Consider the following 18190-nt stretch of genomic DNA (forward strand, 5'->3'; position numbering starts at 1 on the left):
CAACTTTACTGAATTCATTTATTAGTTCTAATGGTTTTCTGGTGGTGTCTTTAGGGTTTTCTATGTATAATATCAAATGATCTGCAAGTAATGACAGCTTAAATTCTTCCTTTCTAACTTGGATGCCTTTTATTTCTTTTTCTTGTCTAATTGTGGTGACTAGGATTTTTAATACTATGTTGAATAAAAGTGGTGAAAGTGGGCATCCTTGTCCTGATCTTAGAGGAAAAGCTTTCAGCTTTTCACCATTGAGTATGATGTTAGCTGTGGGTTTGTCATATATAGCTTTTATTATGTTGAGGTAGGTTCCTTCCATATCCACTTTGCTTTGAGTTAAAAAAAATTTTTTTTAATGTTAGCAAAACAAGTAGTCTCTTTAAGAGTTTCTGTTTTGGTTTTGTTTTTTTTGTTCGTTTGTTTTGTTTTGTTTTGGTAATGGAATTTGCAGCTTTCATAAACCACACTCAACAAATGTTTTCATAAATGGCAGAATTGACCAGGAATAAAAAAAAAAATCCAGGCTATAACCTTGTCGCAGACATTACTAGTAAATGAGATAATGTATGTAAAGTTTTTAATTATAAAGTGCTGAACATGCAACATTCTTAGATTAAAAACAACAATGTGCTATATAAATCTGATTTTTATAATGTGCCTCAGGCAAGGATGACTAAAGCCAAGCCAGAACTGATTAAAAGTAATCCTAGAAAAAAGAGATAAATCTGTACAGCTATAGAGCTCTCAGTTTACTCAGTATTAATACATAAAGGTGTAAATGTTAGGATCTCTGTAGTAGAGGTTTTCAACTATTGACCAGTCGGCTAAATTTGGCCTGTCAACATATTTTATTTGGTCAGTTCAGTGTTTATAAGTTTTTATTTTGAATTATGTGCCTTCTGCACATTTGTATTACTTGCTTTTCTGGTGCATTCATTTGAATTTGCAGGGACCTCTAGTCTAGTGGTGGGTGGACCACATGTCCCTCAGACCTGCAAAAATTAAGACTATTCTCTTATCAAATGTTAGTATTTGTCGAAATCCAGCATCTTAAAGCCACAAAATAGTAACTATTAGACAATTTCATTAACATATTATATTGAAAGATAATAAAAATTTTTTAGGTTAAATTGGTCTTTGATGAGTTTACCCAAGCTAAATAATAGTAAATTCCAAAGCTCATTCTTTCGTGAAACTCTCTCATGTGTGGAGAGCCCGGACAACTCTTAGGAATATGCTTGAGGTGGTTCTGAAAAGTAATGATGTGACTGACTAGTTCTTTATAAATAATTTGCTACAGAGGTGTAAACCTCAGACTGCCTTTAGAGCTTTTCTCAACTGTATTCATCATGAATGAAATCTAGGAGCTCATATTCATCTTTTGCAGCTGAAATTTCACAAGAAGGCACCAAAATGTTAGCGAAATGCTAGGCTATCTAGAGAACCTAATCTGTAGTCTTGTAATAAGAAATACACTTTGCTGGTTGATTTGGGTATGTTGCTCTGCTGATTCAGCTCTTCTAATATTAATTAATATCTTGCTTTCATCCTGTGAGTATGGCTTATTTTTAATTCATTAGGGATTTTTTCTGCCTTGCTAGACAATGGCTTGTTAGCTTGCATTTTATTCTCTGTGTGCCTGCTCTATTTCTTAGTAATGAGAGAGCAAGGTTTGCTTATGGGAATGTTCCAAGATTTATAGCTTTTAAGTACAAACCCAATAAATATTATCTAGTTAGTTATCACATACAAATTATCTGTTTTATACTATTTATTTTTTATTCCTTTGGCCCAGAATTGCTTATGTTATTATTTTGGTACCACTTTCAGGGATTTCAGACAATTTTAACAATGCTGGAATTGTCAGTGTCTTTTTCCAACCTGCTGGTGCATCATTCCTTTGATTCGGTGATATTCCATCAGATGTCTTCCAGTATTATGGAACAAAAGGATCAACAGGTACAGTGTTTCTCACCTGTATGCTAACTGTTAATGGATTTAGCTCACTCTAATCCTCGTTTCCATTCTTTTCAGTTTCTAAACCTTTGTTGCAAGTGCTTTGCAAAATTAGCTATGGACGATGAGTTAAAAAGCGTGATGTTAGAGAAAGCATGTGATCAGAATAACAGTATCATGGTTGAATGCTTGCTTCTATTGGGAGCAGACGCCAATCGAACAAAGGAGGCAACTTCTTTAATTTGTCAGGTAAATATTCAAGGCCTAACTTTGGTCTTTCTCTGTTATTTGACTCTACCATTGTACAGCTCTTGCTTACATCCTGTTATTCTTTACTACAGAATTCACCAGTTTATTTCACAATTGCTTGTGATTTGTAGTAGGAATTTAGATTCACAGAATTTCAGAGGTAATAGGGTCCTTTAGGCATATCCGGTATAATCCTTCATTTTTTAAAAAAATTTTTTATTATTTTTTTTAACGTTTATTTATTTTTGAGACAGAGAGAGACAGAGCATGAACGGGGGAGGGTCAGAGAGAGAGAGAGGGAGACACAGAATCTGAAACAGGCTCCAGGCTCTGAGCCATCAGCCCAGAGCCCGATGCGGGGCTCGAACTCACGGACCGCGAGATCATGACCTGAGCCGAAGTCGGCCGCTTAACCGACTGAGCCACCCAGGCGCCCCAATATAATCCTTCATTTTACTTGTTTACCTACCTTGTTATATTGTTAATAACTTTCCAAATGTGTCTCCTACAATGCATCTCTGTCCAAATTCTTTTCCAGGCACACTCCACACAACATACGGTTCGGTTTGGTAATCTTTCAACCGTTTTCTCTCTGTTTCCAGTTTCTCTGATAGCAAATTCTCTCCTCAGTTGTACTGCATGTGGCCATGCAGGCGGTTACTACACCCCTTTGGGGACACTGTTCACGTTGGCATCCCCTGCCATTGACCACCCCCTTGGTTGTGTAGCACTGTGGTCCTGCCTTCCTTCCCTCCCTTCACTCATGCACTGGGCAAGCACCTCTATCTAAATGTTCTACTTTACCTTCAAAATCCAACCCAAATGCTCTTTCCTCAGTAAAGCCCTGCCGGCACCCCTGACCTCCATACAAAATAAAAGATTTACTTCTGTTGAGTCCATGACAATATATGTGATATACACAATATATCTTTTATATTCTGTTAGTTGTATGAAAGTGGAAATGTACAGTGTTCATCTTCATGTCATTTAGAATAACTAACTCATTGCTTTACATACAGTGTGAATTTAGTAAGTATTTATTAAAGTGCATTACATGTTATTTCAGGGTTGTCATTGCATAAATTTCAGTTTATAATAGCATTTGGGTAGCACCATGTATATTTTCTAGAAATTAATAATATTTCTAACAAAGCAATTATGCAGTGATTTAATGTACATTATTAAATAACCAACAGAGTACTGTATTTTCCAGTAATTTACTTTAAAAGCCTTACTTTATTTAATTTCCCACTTGCCTATGGATTCAATTCAATTTGTCAACTGTAAATTAAGTTAGTACTAATTAGTACTCTACATAAAAAGGAACTGAACCTGTAACTTATTTTCATGCACAATTAATGTGTACATTAAGACCAAATAAATAATCAAATTACTTACATTTAGTCAAATTTCATTTAAGAAATCCACCTTAAAAATAATTGCTTCTCTATTATTAAAAGTAATTAAATTATTTCCCTTAATAATATAATACATTTCTATTGTGTATCTTTTGTGTGATCTGCACATCTTTGCACTAATATTACTGGAATATGCCAAGGAACTGAAAAGAAATTTCCCCTTCAAATTTTTTTTTTAGGGAAATAGCATACCCAAAGCACCCGAGTGTAATAATTTTAAATCTCTGACAGGAAATGCTTCCTGCTCTTCTCTCAATTTACCTAAATCTTTGTATAGGAGCTTTTTATTTTATTCTTCTTCTTGCATTCTTTTGGATTTAAGCACTTATTTATATATTTTTAAGCAAAATCAGATCTTTGCATCCATGGGTATGTTAAATTTAAAGAATTTATCATACTTGTCAGAGATTATTTGCCTCTAAAAAATATTGATTAAATTTTGTGGATAGATTGAACATACATTATTTTAGATACTAGTGTAAAATGAGGTAATCACTATTTATGTACCAATGCTATCTAATTAAGGACTATTCGGAGCAAAGATGGAGTTAATCTTGTTAGGCTTTCTGAGGAGAATTTAATGATGTAATATACATGATTCATATAGAAGAATATGGAAGACTGATACTGGGCATGAAAATACATGGATAGAGATCCAAAGATGAAAACCATCAGATCATGGTAGGAAGAACAACTGTGATGAAGTCTGAATAAAAGTAATAACAAACTGTTGTGGTATTCATTACCACCTGGGCACTGCTCTGAGTCCTTTACACAATTTAACCCTTGCAACAACCTTAGAAGTGGGTTCTAGTATTATTCCCATTTTACAGGGAAGGAATTGAGGCACAGAGAGGTTAAGTAACTTGCCTAAGGACACTCTCCTGGTAAGTAGTGGAAAGTCGGCTTCCCAAATGCATGCTTTAATCTCGTCTATACCATAGATTCTTGGTAGTGGTGGTGATAGGGAGGGGAGTAGGGAGAGTTGCTCACTGATTCTCAAAGGCTAGTCTAAAATATTTGGTTTTGATCATGGGCTGCATTATTGATAAATTTGAAGATGAGAGAGAAGATTGCAAAAGATAGTAAATTATATAGTTTTTAAAAGTTTATTTATTTTGGGAGAGAGACAGAGCATGAGCAGGGAGACAGAGGATCCCATGCAAGCTCCAAGCTGTCAGCACAGAGCCTGACATGGGGCTTAAACTCATGAACCACGAGATCATGACCTGAGCTGAAACCAAGAGTTGGACACTCAACCAACTTGTCTTTTGTCTGATACACTTTCTTATACATCTCTGGCTTCATCCCCATGTACCTAAAGTCAGCTGGGATCTTTTGGGCCCTCAAGGAAAATACTCTTTAAAAGTGTATTGAGCAATTTCTAGGTGGAGGGCACAGTGCTAGATAAGTAGTAAAGAATATACAAGGGTTTTTCTGTTTCTGGATGGATTCTTTCCAAGTGTGTATTGGGAAAGGAGAGAGGATAAAATGTAAATCATTTTAATATGAGGTAGGCAGTAAGTGCCAATTTAGACATAAAAAATTTGCTAGGCCACAGAGAGGGCATTTGTGATTGAGGTTTTTGGCCCCTCTGTCCCTCCGTCTTCCTTCCTCCCACTCCCTTTAAATTTCCTGGGGCGCCTGGGTGGCTCAGTCGGTTAAGCGTCCAACTTCAGCTCAGGTCACGATCTAGCGGTCTGTGAGTTCGAGCCCCGCGTTGGGCTCTGGGCTGATGGCTCAGAGCCTGGAGCTTGCTTCCGATTCTGTGTCTCCCTCTCTCTCTGCCCCTCCCCCGTTCATGCTCTGTCTCTCTCTGTCTCAAAAATAAACATTAAAAAAAAATAAAAAAATAAAAAATTTCCTGTGGGCTTTTAAATAGGATATTAGTGATTTGTTAGTTAAATGAAAGATATTTCCTAGGCATTGTACTAGGCTATGGAGGTACAAATTGAATTGCAATAGCATCCAAGCCTTTCATTCTAGTTTTAAAACTGATAGGCGTTTTTTTTATTTTTTTTAATTTTTTTTATTTTTATTTAAAAAAAATTTTTTTTTCAACGTTTATTTATTTTTGGGACAGAGAGAGACAGAGCATGAACGGGGGAGGGGCAGAGAGAGAGGGAGACACAGAATCGGAAACAGGCTCCAGGCTCTGAGCCATCAGCCCAGAGCCCGACGCGGGGCTCGAACTCACAGACCGCGAGATCATGACCTGGCTGAAGTCGGATGCTTAACCGACTGCGCCACCCAGGCGCCCCTAGGCGTTTTTGGTTTAGTGTGCTACGTGCTATGTGTAAGCAAATGGGACAGGAGTCTGGAGGAGGAAGAGTGTGTGTGGCTTGGGAGCTTAGTAGCAAGGACTTACCGTACAAGAGATTATGAAGCTGTTCCTTCAAGAATGAACATCTTTTGGGGTGCCTGAGTGGCTCAGTGAGTTGAGCATCCACATCTTGGTTTTGGCTCAGGTAATGATCCCTGGGTCATGGGATTGAGCCCTGCATTGGGCTCTGCACTGAGCCTGGAGCCTGCTTGAGATTCTTTCTCTCCCACTCACGCTGTCTCTCTCTCTCTCTCTTTCTCTCTCTCTCTCAAAAAAAAAAAAAAAAAAAGGAATGAGCATCTTTTTGCTGGATGCAGAGTAGAATTAGATATTTAAGGCAGTAGAAATAGTATAAATGAAGGTAATGAAGTTTTAGAAAAACCTCATGTTGTGTTTGGGGGAATGTCTTAGAGCAGAGGGGTTTAGAAGATTTCCGGGCAGTGACCTGCTCATATCTAAAGTAGAAAGGTATGATAGTGGCTCTGGGGAGAATGGGTTGAAGGTAGGTAACCTGGAGACTAGTGGGCATTGAGTTGGTGCCATGAAACCACAGAATGATCCCCTCAAATCTCTTGAACATACATTAATTCTAGAGAATTCAGGAATTTTCCCCAGTCTCCTTCCCCTCACCTGGTACCTTAGATCTTAGGGTCTTGGCTTGAAAAGAAAGAAAAGAAAGGAGAAAAGAAAAAAAGAAGAGAAAAGAAAAAAAGAAAAGAAAAAAAATTAATCCTTAATTATGGGCAGTGAAAGGAGCACAGGCTTGACTTGAAATCCAAGTCTCTTGTTGATTACCTCTAATAGGTTTGGAAAAATCCCATACTTTTTCTAAATATTCATCTGTAAAATGGGGATAATAATTTTTATGACATAGACTTTTTTTTTAATGTTTATTTTGAGAGAGAGACAGAGCAGAGAGAGAGGGAGACACAGAATCTGAAGCAGGATCCAGGCTGAGCTGTGAGCACAGAGTCCAAAATGGGGCTCAAACCCATGAACCGTGAGATCATGACCTGAGCCGAAGTCAGATGCTAAACTGACTGAGCCACCCGGCGCCCCTGACAAAGGGTTTTTAATAAGGATTACAAATCAAGTGTATACAGAATTTAGCACAGTTCCTGACATACAATATTTCTATTATCTATTACTTTGATCTTCTTGTTAGCAGACCATCATTCCTTCACCTTTTAGAAGCTGCTTCTGTGTAGGCCAGTATGCTGTAGGTTGCTAAGCCTTCCCTCTGCTTACTGTGGTCACTGTAGTTTTTGTAGCACCCAGCATGCGAACCTACCTTGAGCACATGCTCTGAAAACAGTATTCAGGGGAAGGTAGAAAACAGATAAGAAATTTCTTTGTGGGAATTCAGGGTCTTGTGCTGGAAAGCCAAGAAGCCTTTGTATGTGGCATTTACAAGTTTTATGATGTTCATATTCTCGTTTAGATATTCTATATCATGAATGAAGGCAGGGCAGTAGCCTTTACTGTGTATGGTACTAGTTTCCCAGATGTCTTACAAGGAGCAGATGGAATCCCAGAAGGTGTAAGCAATGTGTATCATTGGTGAAGCCTCAGCTTTCTTAAGTCAGGTGTTAAGAGCTTTTTCTCCATATGATGGTGCCTTTTTCATAATACCTGACTCATGTGGCAGATTATTTGGCTTCTGCTACTCTGATATTTGTGGTGCTAACCTTATTGTATTTTCCTAATCTATTTCAAGGATGAGTTTTGCCTTATTTTATTTTATTTCTATCTAAATGAGGGTGTAGAGAAAAATCACACCAAATTCAATTTGCATGTCTACCAAAAGGAAGACATACAGGCTTTTAATATGGTCACCTTCTTTTTTCCTTTAATAGGTATGTGAGAAAGCAAGCAGTCCCAAATTGGTGGAACTGTTACTGAATGGTGGTTCCCGTGAACAGGATGTCCGGAAAGCTCTGACAATAAGCATTGGAAAAGGTGACAGCCAGATCATCAGCTTACTCTTACGGAGACTCGCCCTGGATCTGGCCAATAATAGCATTTGCCTTGGAGGATTTTGTATAGGAAAAATCGAACCTTCATGGCTTGGTCCTTTGTTTCCAGATAGGACATCTAATTTAAGAAAAGAAACAAGTGAGTATTAGCAGGACGATTTTGTCCAAGTCTGGTTTTTATTAGTATTTAAAAAAATTTTTTTTAACGTTTATTTAATTTTGAGACAGAAAGAGAGAGCATGAATGGGGGAGGGTCAGAGAGAGAGGGAGACACAGAACCTGAAACAGGCTCCAGTCTCTGAGCTGTCAGCACAGAGCCCGATGCGGGACTCGAAGTCACGGACAGTGAGATGACCTGAGCCGAAGTTGGACGCTCAACCGACTGAGCCACCCAGGCGCCCCTATTAGTATTTTTTTTTAAGTCACTAATATTTTCATTAGGTTTATTTCAATTTGGTACAACTTAAGCCAAAAATATTGTGAAGGTTTGGGTATCTTTTTTTTGTTGTTGTTGTTGATATCTTTTTTTTTTTTTTTGGTTATGAAATGCTTGAAAGTGATATTGTATTTAATTCTTCGTTTCCTAGCAAATGTTTTATAAAGATAGAGTGGGACAGTGGGATGTTTCTGAGCAGTTGCTTTTTAAAGAAACATATATTTTTTTATTATAAAACTAATCCATGCTCATTTTAAGAACAGGAAAACACATAAAAACTATAAGAAAGAAAATGACTATTTTGTCCCTTATCAATGTAGATTTTCTTACCAGATTTTTTATATGCTTACATATACATATGCATTAAAATGTATATGCAGAAACTTATACACATATATACTTTGAAAAAAAAATTTACATTTATTTATTTTTGAGAGACAGAAAGAGACAGAGTACAAGTGGGGGAGGGACAGAGAGAGGAGGAGACACAGAATCCGAAGCAGGCTGCAGGCTCTGAGCTGTCAGCACAGAGCTTGACGCGGGGCTCGAACTCATCAACCATGAGATCATGACCTGGGCTGAAGTCGGACGTTTAACTGAGCCACCCAGGTGCCCCACTCATATATACTTTGCATCTTCATATTAACATATTTAGTTTTCAGTTTTTCAATATTTCAGCTAAAAAGGTATTTTCTTGAAATTTTTGAGTTAATATATGTTTTGTACATATTAAATATATTAATGACAAGTTAACATCATCCTCTGTTAAGATTTCTGTCATTTCAGATGTCAGTCACTCACGCTAAATGTGTTCTTAAAGTTTGAGCTCCCTATTTCCCTCTGTTAACTTAACTTCCATGCCTGCTTCCTTCCCTACAGTGATCTTCACCTTAAGTACTCTCTTGTTAACAACATGTTAGCTTTCCTGTCATTTTTCTGGTGCATTTACCTGGCAATATCCTATTCCTGTTCAGTCCACTGATCTGCTTTTTCCCTTCCCTTCACCAAGGTTGCTGAAAATGCTGCTGGAAGAAAGTATCCATCCATGCTTATTAGTGCCTCTACAAATTCCAGTGCCTCTGGAAATTTCCAACATTCTGGTGGGCCCTAGAAGATCCAGTCAGGCTAATTTCCCTAAGTTTCTCTCCTTTTTTTTTTTTTTTTTTAAGTAGGCTTCATGTCCAGTGTAGAGCCCAACACGAGGCTTGAACTCATGACCTTGAGATCAAGACCTGAGCTGATATCAAGGGTCAGATGCTTAACTGACTGAGCCACCCAGGCTCTCCTTCCCTCGGTTTCTAAAATGTGTCATAAAATGTGTCTAAATGTGTCATGTGTCTTCCAGTGTTAATCTAGCTACCTGCCTGCCTTACCTTCTGTCCACTTGTCTGTCTCTTCATTTCTATTTTTTTTTTTTTTGCTTCAGCCCCAAATCACTTTTTAGAAGAAAACATTCCTGCCCATATGAAATCTGTGTGGAAGATCATCCTCCATATTCCTGTAGCACCTTGTTTCTTACCTGTAGTAGCATTTATTACATTATATAATTGTATTTTTTCTTTTTATGATCTACCTTTTGGTAGATTATATGCATCATGAAATCAATGTCATTTTTTTCCAGTTTGTAACTTTAGCATCTAACTAGTACTTTGTACATAGTAGGGCTAATTAAATATTCATAATATTGGCAAAAATAAGAAATTGGTAATTGTGTGGATAAACATAAGTGGAAATAGGCATTTCACACATTATTGATATGAATTCAAATTATCCTCTTTTGAGGACAATCTGGCAATATCCATTAATATTTTAAATGCACATCCATGCTTTTTTGACCAGCTACATGCTGATAGGAATCCATGATGCAGGGGTGCAAGGGTGCACAATAAAATATTGTTTATAATAGCCAGAGATTAGGGGAAAAATTCTAAGTATCCTTCAAAAGGAAGTATTTGAATCAATCATGGGACATTCATGCAGTGGAATACTTTGCAATCATTGGAGAAAAAACCATCTAACAAATCCAAATGGTCAGATAGAGAGTGCATTATTAAGTAAAAAATAAAAATAAAAATAAAAAAGCACAGAGCAGTGTTTTTAGTATACTGATGTTGGTGAGATATGGTAGTCATAAATGTTTGAATATGAAAAGACTCTGTCACAAGAAAAACCCCAGAAATGCATTACTTGGTTTCCCTCTGGGGACTTTGGAAACTAATGAAATATGATTAGATCCCATGTTCTATCACTTCAGTCTCCTGCCAGCAACCTGTTTACTTAAACCTCTGATTTCTGATGGACACTTGAGAGGGAAGAAGGGAGATTTCCTATCCACTGTATTCTCTTTGTTCTACATGAAGTTTTTTACCTTTGATAAGTCTCACCTATTTAAAAAAATACAGTCATGTCATTGATTGATTGGAGGGTATGACCATAATTATATTAGCGGTTCGTCTGAGTGAAGAACATTTTGAATTCATAGCTTCAAAACATTTTTCAGGTACTACTTGACTGAGTCTCATACACGTCAGTCATGTGAGCTATGGAAGTAATATTTGAAGAGATTTTCCAGGCTGTACATAACACAATGGGAGTTCTGCCAACTAATTTCTTCATAACAAAGCATAATATAAGATGTAATAAAATAGGATGTTAACTTTTGAATTTCACCAAATTTCCCAGTAGAATGAATCACTTAGCAAATAGTTTATAAAAAAGTAACTATATCATTTATTGAGCATCTTCTGTGTTCTAAGCATTGTGCTAAGTAAACATTTTATTTGCACCATTTCCTTTAATCTTTTCCATAATCCTACGTTGTCATCTCCATTTTCCAAGTGAGGAAACTCTCAGAGAGCTTATGTAACTTGCAAGTGCTGTTACTGTTATTTGAGCACAGGTCTGTGTGGCTTCAAAGCCCAGGCTCTTTCCCGGGTCAAGTTCGTGTCATAAATATTCAGTTTTGTCACTTCCACCAAAGCTTTGAGTAAATTTTTATGATTTCTAAAAAATTTAAATTCACTGCCTGCTTTTTATGCAATATCATGGTTACAAAGTGACTTTGGAAAGAAGAATAAAAATTTCTCTGCAAAGAACTTCGGTATGATTTGTGTTTATGTTTGTTGATTTGTAACTTGCTGGTGTATCTTTTTATTGTAGATATAGGATCCACCCTAGCAAGAATGGTACTCAGATATCAGATGAAAAGTGTTGTGGAAGAAGGAGCAGCCTCAGGCAGCGATGGGAATTTTCCTGAAGAAGTTCTTGATAAATTTGATGAATGGACCTTCATTCCAGACTCTTGTGTAGACAGTGTGTTTGGTCAAAGTGACGACCTGGATAGTGAAGGTATGTATTCCAAAGAAATTTTCCCTTTATGTTTTAAAACATTTACGCACTGGTGTTGAACGGTAGAAACTGAGACAAAAATCTGATTTAATTCATTTGTAAAACTTGAGGAAACATGTGTTCATCATTGGAAATAGTTAATGCTCACTAATTCCAGTTAAGGCAATGACTCAAGAAAATGTATCTGCACTTCCAAAGTATTAGAATATTAACCATGATCAGTTAATTGTGACTAATGTAGTGAAAACACTGAATCAGACTAGAATTGGATTCCATGTTCCATCATTGACAAGGTCCTTTTGTGGGTTTGTATGCTCCTCACCCTTATTGAAGATAGTGTTGCAAATCTTCTAGCATTAGAAAAAAATGTATGTAAGGGGCGCCTGGGTGGCGCAGTCGGTTAAGCGTCCAACTTCAGCCAGGTCACCATCTCGTGGTCCGTGAGTTCGAGCCCTGCGTCAGGCTCTGGGCTGATGGCTCAGAGCCTGGAGCCTGTTTCCGATTCTGTGTCTCCCTCTCTCTCTGCCCCTCCCCCGTTCATGCTCTGTCTCTCTCTATCCCAAAAATAAATAAAAAACATTGAAAAAAAAATTAAAAAAAAAAAAAAAAAAAGAAAAAATGTATGTGAAATGTCTGGGAGAGTGCTTGCCAAATAGGAAATGCTTCATTAAAAAGTTTTTACCTTTAGAGGAAATAAAGTAATTTTAATATTTTAATAATTCCCCTGAAATAATAATTGACATGGCAATATATTTAATGACAGTAACTAGGGTGGACATATTTAACATTATGCAATTTGGTAAAAATGGGGTGTAGTGCTTTTTTATTAACAGTATGATCGAAAACTTTGGGTGACCCATAAAGGTATTTGAGAGGGCAAACAGTAAGAGTTCTCCCCAAATCTCAAAATCTCTGGCCCACGTATTTTCTTTTTTGGCCCAAGTATTTTTTAAAACCAACTTTATTTATATATAATTAATATGAAATAAAATGCACCCATTTTAAGTGTGTGTTTTCATGGGTTTTGAAAAATTTGTACATCCATGCAGTCATCACCACTATTAAATTATGCAACATTTCCATCATTTATAAAAGTTCCTTTTATGCCTTTTCACAAATCCCCCAATCCTTGGTCCCTGCAACTACTGATCTTTTTGTCGCTATAGATTAAATTAGTATTTTCTTAAGTTTTATATGAATAGGATGATACAGTATGTTCTCTTTTATGTCTGGTTGTTTTCCAAAGTAGTTACACCATGTACACTTCCTTCAGCAATATGAACTCTCTATTTGCTGTACATCTTTGTCACACTATACTGCTTGATATCATCAGGCACTTTAATTTTAGCCGTTCTAGTGAAGGTTTAGTCCTAACTCATTTGGGCTTAATTTTCATTCCCTGATGACTATAGATATTGAGAATATTTTCATGTTTTTATTGACAATTCACATTTGTTTTTGCAAAGTATCTTTTCAGAACTTTTGCTGACTTTTAGTTGGGTTGTTGTCTTACTATTGTATTATAAGAGTTCTTTATGTCATAAAGAGTTCTTCATATTTAGGTAGAATTCCTTTGACAATATATAAATTGCAAATATTTTCTCCCTGTCATAGTTTGTCTTTCATTTTATTAATGTTATTTTTTAAAGAGCATAGATTTTAAATTTAGATAAAGTACAGGTTTTGAGTTTTTTCTTTTATGGTTTGTGTGTTTTATTCCTTTTAAGAAATATTTCCTGTCCCAAATTTGTGACTGTTTTTCCCGTGTTTCCTCATGGAAGTGTTAAAACCTTAGCTTTTACATTTAGTCTATAATCCATTTTAAGTAATTTTCATGTATGTCACTGAAGGATTGACAGAACTTTTTTTTACATATGGATACCCAGTTTTTAAACATTATTTTGTGAAAACACTATATTTCTTCATTGAATTTTTGTCCAACTTAATTGACCATGTAAGCGTAGTTCTATTTCTGCATTCTTTATTCTGTGGGATTAATTTATGTCTTCATCCTTATGCTGATGCCATACTGCCTTGATCACTTTAGCTTAATGGTAGGTCTTGAAATCAGATAGTGTAAATCCTCTGGTGTTTTTTGTATGTTTGTTTTTTCCAAAATTGCTCTCACTATTCTAGGTTTGTTGCATATCCATATACATTTTGAGTCAACAAATTAATTTTGTGCTGGAGTTTTTATTAGAATTAAATACATACATTTAGTGTAGAATTACCCTATTAATTATATACTATTAATATTACATAATATAGAATTAACATATGAATAATTTCTTCAGATAAATCTATAATAAATTTAGGAGAATTGATATCTTAATGAGTTTTTTGACATATAAATGTATATATTTTCATTTATTATTTTAAGTTTCTCTAACCAATTTTTTTATTGTATATTTTCTCATGGTATTGTAAATAGTATTGTATTTGAATTCCAATTTGCAATAGTTCACTGATGGCATAGAGAAATACAGTTGATTTCTTTATATATTAATATTGTATTTTGTGGACTTACTTGTTTAACGTGTGTCTCTAACAGCTTGTTGTTGACTCCACAGTTTTCTATGTTCACAATAAGGCCAATTGCTAATAAAGACAGATCTCTTCCTTTCTAATCTATATGTCTTTTTTGTTTTTCTTGTCTTATTGCATTGACTAGGACTTCTAGTACTATGTTGAATAGAAGTGTTCAGAGTAGGCATTGTTTCCTGGTTTCCAAATTTAGGGGGAAAGCATTCAGTCTCTCTTCATTAAGTATGATATTATCTATAGTTTTTTTCATAGATAGCCTTCATCAAGTAGAGGAAGTTCCTTTCAACTAATTGTTTGCTGAGCCTTTTTATTACTAATGGGTTTTGGAAAATGCTTTTTTGCATCTGTTGAAATGGGCATATTTCCCCCCTTTATTCTATTAATATGGCTAGTTATGTTGATTGACTTTCTAATGTTAAACTAAACTTGCATTTGTGGGATAAATCTCACCTGGTATGATACATTATCCTTTTTTATATATTATTGGATTTGATTGTCTAAAATTTTGTTAAAGCATTTTGCATCTGTGAGGAGTATTGGTCTGTAGTTTTATGTTTTCTTATAATTATGAGAGTAATGCTAGCCTCTTTTAAATGAGTTGGGAAGTGTTTCCAACTCCACCATTATCTTTAAAATTTTGTATAAGAGAGGTATTATTTCCTTCTTAAATGTTTGATTGGCTTCACCAGTAAAGCTATGTAGGTTTGGAAATTTATTTGGGGGGGGGGGCTATTTTTATCATAAATTTAATAAGTTTAATAGCTTTATGGTTATTTTGATTTTCTATTACTTCTTGCTTCAGTTTTTGTAATTTGCAACTTTCAAGTAATTTGTCCATTTTACATAAGTTGCCAAACTTGTATTTAATGTCATTCATAATAATTCTCCTACTGTCCTGTTAACCTTTGTAAGAGATACCTGATCTTTAATTCTTTTTTTCAAGAACATTTATACATCTTTTTTATTAGATTAGCTTTAAAAGGAATTTGAGAGCTCTTTCATAATGAAACACTGCTTTTCAAATTGCATGGCTTTATTGTCTATCTGTATATGAGTCCTGAAATTCTTTACCTGGTGTTGATAAAGGTCTGGGTTTTACAACTGGTTACTGTGTTGAGTTAGAAGCTTCCTCTTCAATCAGGATTAAGCATATATAGGCCACAAGTAGTTTTAAATTTGTTTTAAAAGAGTCCTGCTTGGTGACAAGCTAATGGTCCCACTTAAATGAGCAGATTTTAAATTGATATTTGAAAAAAATGGCTCTTCTGGATTTCTTGATCCATTCATAGTGATCTCCAAGAAATTAAATAAAAATTTCCAAAAAATACACAATATAGATCTGCCTAGAAAGCACAATGTACAGATAGTATAATGTGACACTGTAGAACTCAGGGTTAGATATTTGAATGACACAGGGGCTCCCAGATAAAAAGGCTGTTGCAGTACACCTTTGCAATCACACAGACCAGCCCCCGCCCCCAATCAACAGAACACAATTTCTACTAGACCTCAAAATGCTTTAAATCTTGACATTGGTAATTTGTGTCTTTCCCTTTGTATGTTCATTGGCTCAAGTTTATTAATTTGATTGATGTTTTCAAAGAATCCGCATTTTGTTTCATTGATTCTTCTCTGTCATTTGTCCATTTTCTTTTTTACTGATTTTTGCTTTAATCTTTGTTTCCTTTATTTTACTTATTTTCATTTGATTTGGCTCTTCTTTTTAAAGATTCTTAATGTGGATGCTTAGAACACTGATTTTTAGACCTTTTTGTTATTTTCTAGTATAAACATTTAAGACCAATACAAATTCTTTTGGGGACCACATTAGCTGCATCCCACAATTTTTGTATGTTCTGTTTATATTCAGTGTTGAAAATTTTCTGATTTCCTTTGTGATTTTTTTGGAGTCATGGATTATTTAGGAGAGTGTTGTTTGTTTTCCATATATTTGGAAACTTTTCCAATATCCCCTTGTTATTGATATCATATATAACTTTGTTATGGTCAGAGAATCTGATGATTTATAGTCTTTTTAATTTATTGAGACTTGATTTTTGGACTACTGTCTGGTCTGTGTTGGTGAATGTTCTATGTGTCACTTGAAAGAATGTGTATTCCGCTATTGTGGGGTCAATTAGTTCAAATTGGTAGTATTTTTTAGGTCTTCTATATCTTTACTAATTTTTCTCTCTATTGTATTTGATGAATAAATGTTGAAATTGTAACCATGGATTTGTTAATTCTTCTTTTAATTCCATCTGTTTATGCTTTCTGTGTTATGGAGCTTTGTTATTGAATGCACAAAAATTAAGGATTGTAATTTTTTGGTGACTCAAACCCTCCATATGATCCATCTAGTATCCTTTTTTTCCTCTTGAAGAACTCCTGTTTACATTTCTTATAGTGCAAATCTGCTGGAAACCCCTGTGCCAATTACTGAAGCTCTTTTTTCAAGACTCTGCCCAGAACTCCCAGCTTAGTTAGTCTCCATGAGCATTGATCTCCACCTCTTCATCTCAGGAAAATCATTGGGCTTTGTTTAAATTCCTTCTCCCTGTGCCTGTGGCCCTTAATGGTCTTCAGGCAGAAAGCCAGGGTGAGCGTAAGGCTTATATAATTTGTTTCCCTTCTTTCAGGCACTACACCATCCTGAACCTTTGTTGGTTGCCTAGTGTTTGAAATCAGTTGTTCAAAATATTTCTTCCAAATTTCTAGTTGTCTGTGGGGAGAGTTGTCAGGTTTGCTGTCTGTTACTCCATCATGCCTGAAAGAAGAATTCTCATTATGTATTTTTAAATAAAGAAAAATGTTAGAATTGCTGACATAAAAATAATTATAAAATGCCTTTGTTGCTTCTATAAACAATATGCTCATAGAACTTTCACAAACATAAAGTGGGATAATTATGAAAATGTAATAATTATAAGATACAAAAATGTAATTAACTTTGAAGTCTATTTTATTAAATTCCTTAAGCATGAAATAATTAAAATTATAGGGTAAATTAAATTTTAATAGTGAACCAAGTAGGAAGTATCTGTTTCAACTTTAAGATTTATATAAATATTACAAAATTGATTTTTGAATATGTAGATTTTATAATTTGTTTCGAAACTTAAAATTCATTCTTTATGCTTATAAGATAGAGTGCTAGGATTTATGATCTCATAATTTTTCAGTAATATATTTTTGTCCTTTGTCCTTAAAAATATATTTATTGATTCTTATTTTGTTGAAAATGAGTAATTTTTTTTTTTTGAGAGAGAGAGTGCTAGCAAGGGAGGGGAAGAGGAAAGAGAGAGAGAGAGAGAGAGAGAGAGAGAGAGAGAGAGAGAGAGTGAATCTCAAGCAGTCTCCATGTTCAGTGTGGAGACCACTGCGGGCCTCAATTTACAACCATGAGATCACAACCTGAGCAGAAATCAAGAGTCACTCAGCCAAGTGAGCAATCCAGGAGTCCTGGAAATCCATAATTTTAAAAGTAGTTCTTCTCAGGGTGCCTGGGTGGCTCAGTTGGTTGGGCGCCTGACTCTTGATTTCGGCTCAGGTCATGATCTCACAGTTTCATGAGTTTGAGCCTCATGTTAGACTTTGTGCTGACAGCGCAGAGCCTGTTTGGGATTCTTCCTCTCTTTCTGCCCTTCTCCCGCTTGCGATCTTTCTGTCTCTCTCAAAATAAATAAATACACATTACATTAAAAACATCTTTTTAGTGTGTATTTATTTTTGAAAGAGAGAGAGAGAGAGAGAGAGAGAGAGAGAGAGAGAGACAGAGACAGAGAGAGAGGGAGACACAGACTCTGAGGCAGGCTCCAGGCTCTGAGCTATCAGCACAGAGCCAGATGTGGGGCTCAAACCCACAGTGAGATCATGACCTGAGCTGAAGTCAGACACTTAACCGACTGAGTCACCCAGGTGTCCGTAAATAAAATTTTTTAAA

The 18190-nt window shown here is 35.6% G+C and overlaps 1 protein-coding gene across 3 annotated transcripts in view; it reads left to right on the forward strand.

The window, feature by feature from the left end:
• Nucleotides 1–18190, forward strand: part of LRRK2 (leucine rich repeat kinase 2) — a 137334-nt gene that overhangs the window by 43306 nt on the left and 75838 nt on the right. For all 3 annotated transcript variants that reach the window (XM_023256946.2, XM_045061649.1, XM_045061648.1), the window contains 4 exons: nucleotides 1828–1956; nucleotides 2032–2202; nucleotides 7800–8058; nucleotides 11515–11703. In XM_023256946.2, the coding sequence (XP_023112714.1) occupies nucleotides 1828–1956; nucleotides 2032–2202; nucleotides 7800–8058; nucleotides 11515–11703 (748 nt within the window). The remainder of the gene's footprint in view (nucleotides 1–1827; nucleotides 1957–2031; nucleotides 2203–7799; nucleotides 8059–11514; nucleotides 11704–18190) is intronic.

Source organism: Felis catus, chromosome B4 (genome assembly GCF_018350175.1).
Source record: "Felis catus isolate Fca126 chromosome B4, F.catus_Fca126_mat1.0, whole genome shotgun sequence".
In the NCBI taxonomy this organism is placed as follows: domain Eukaryota; kingdom Metazoa; phylum Chordata; class Mammalia; order Carnivora; family Felidae; genus Felis; species Felis catus.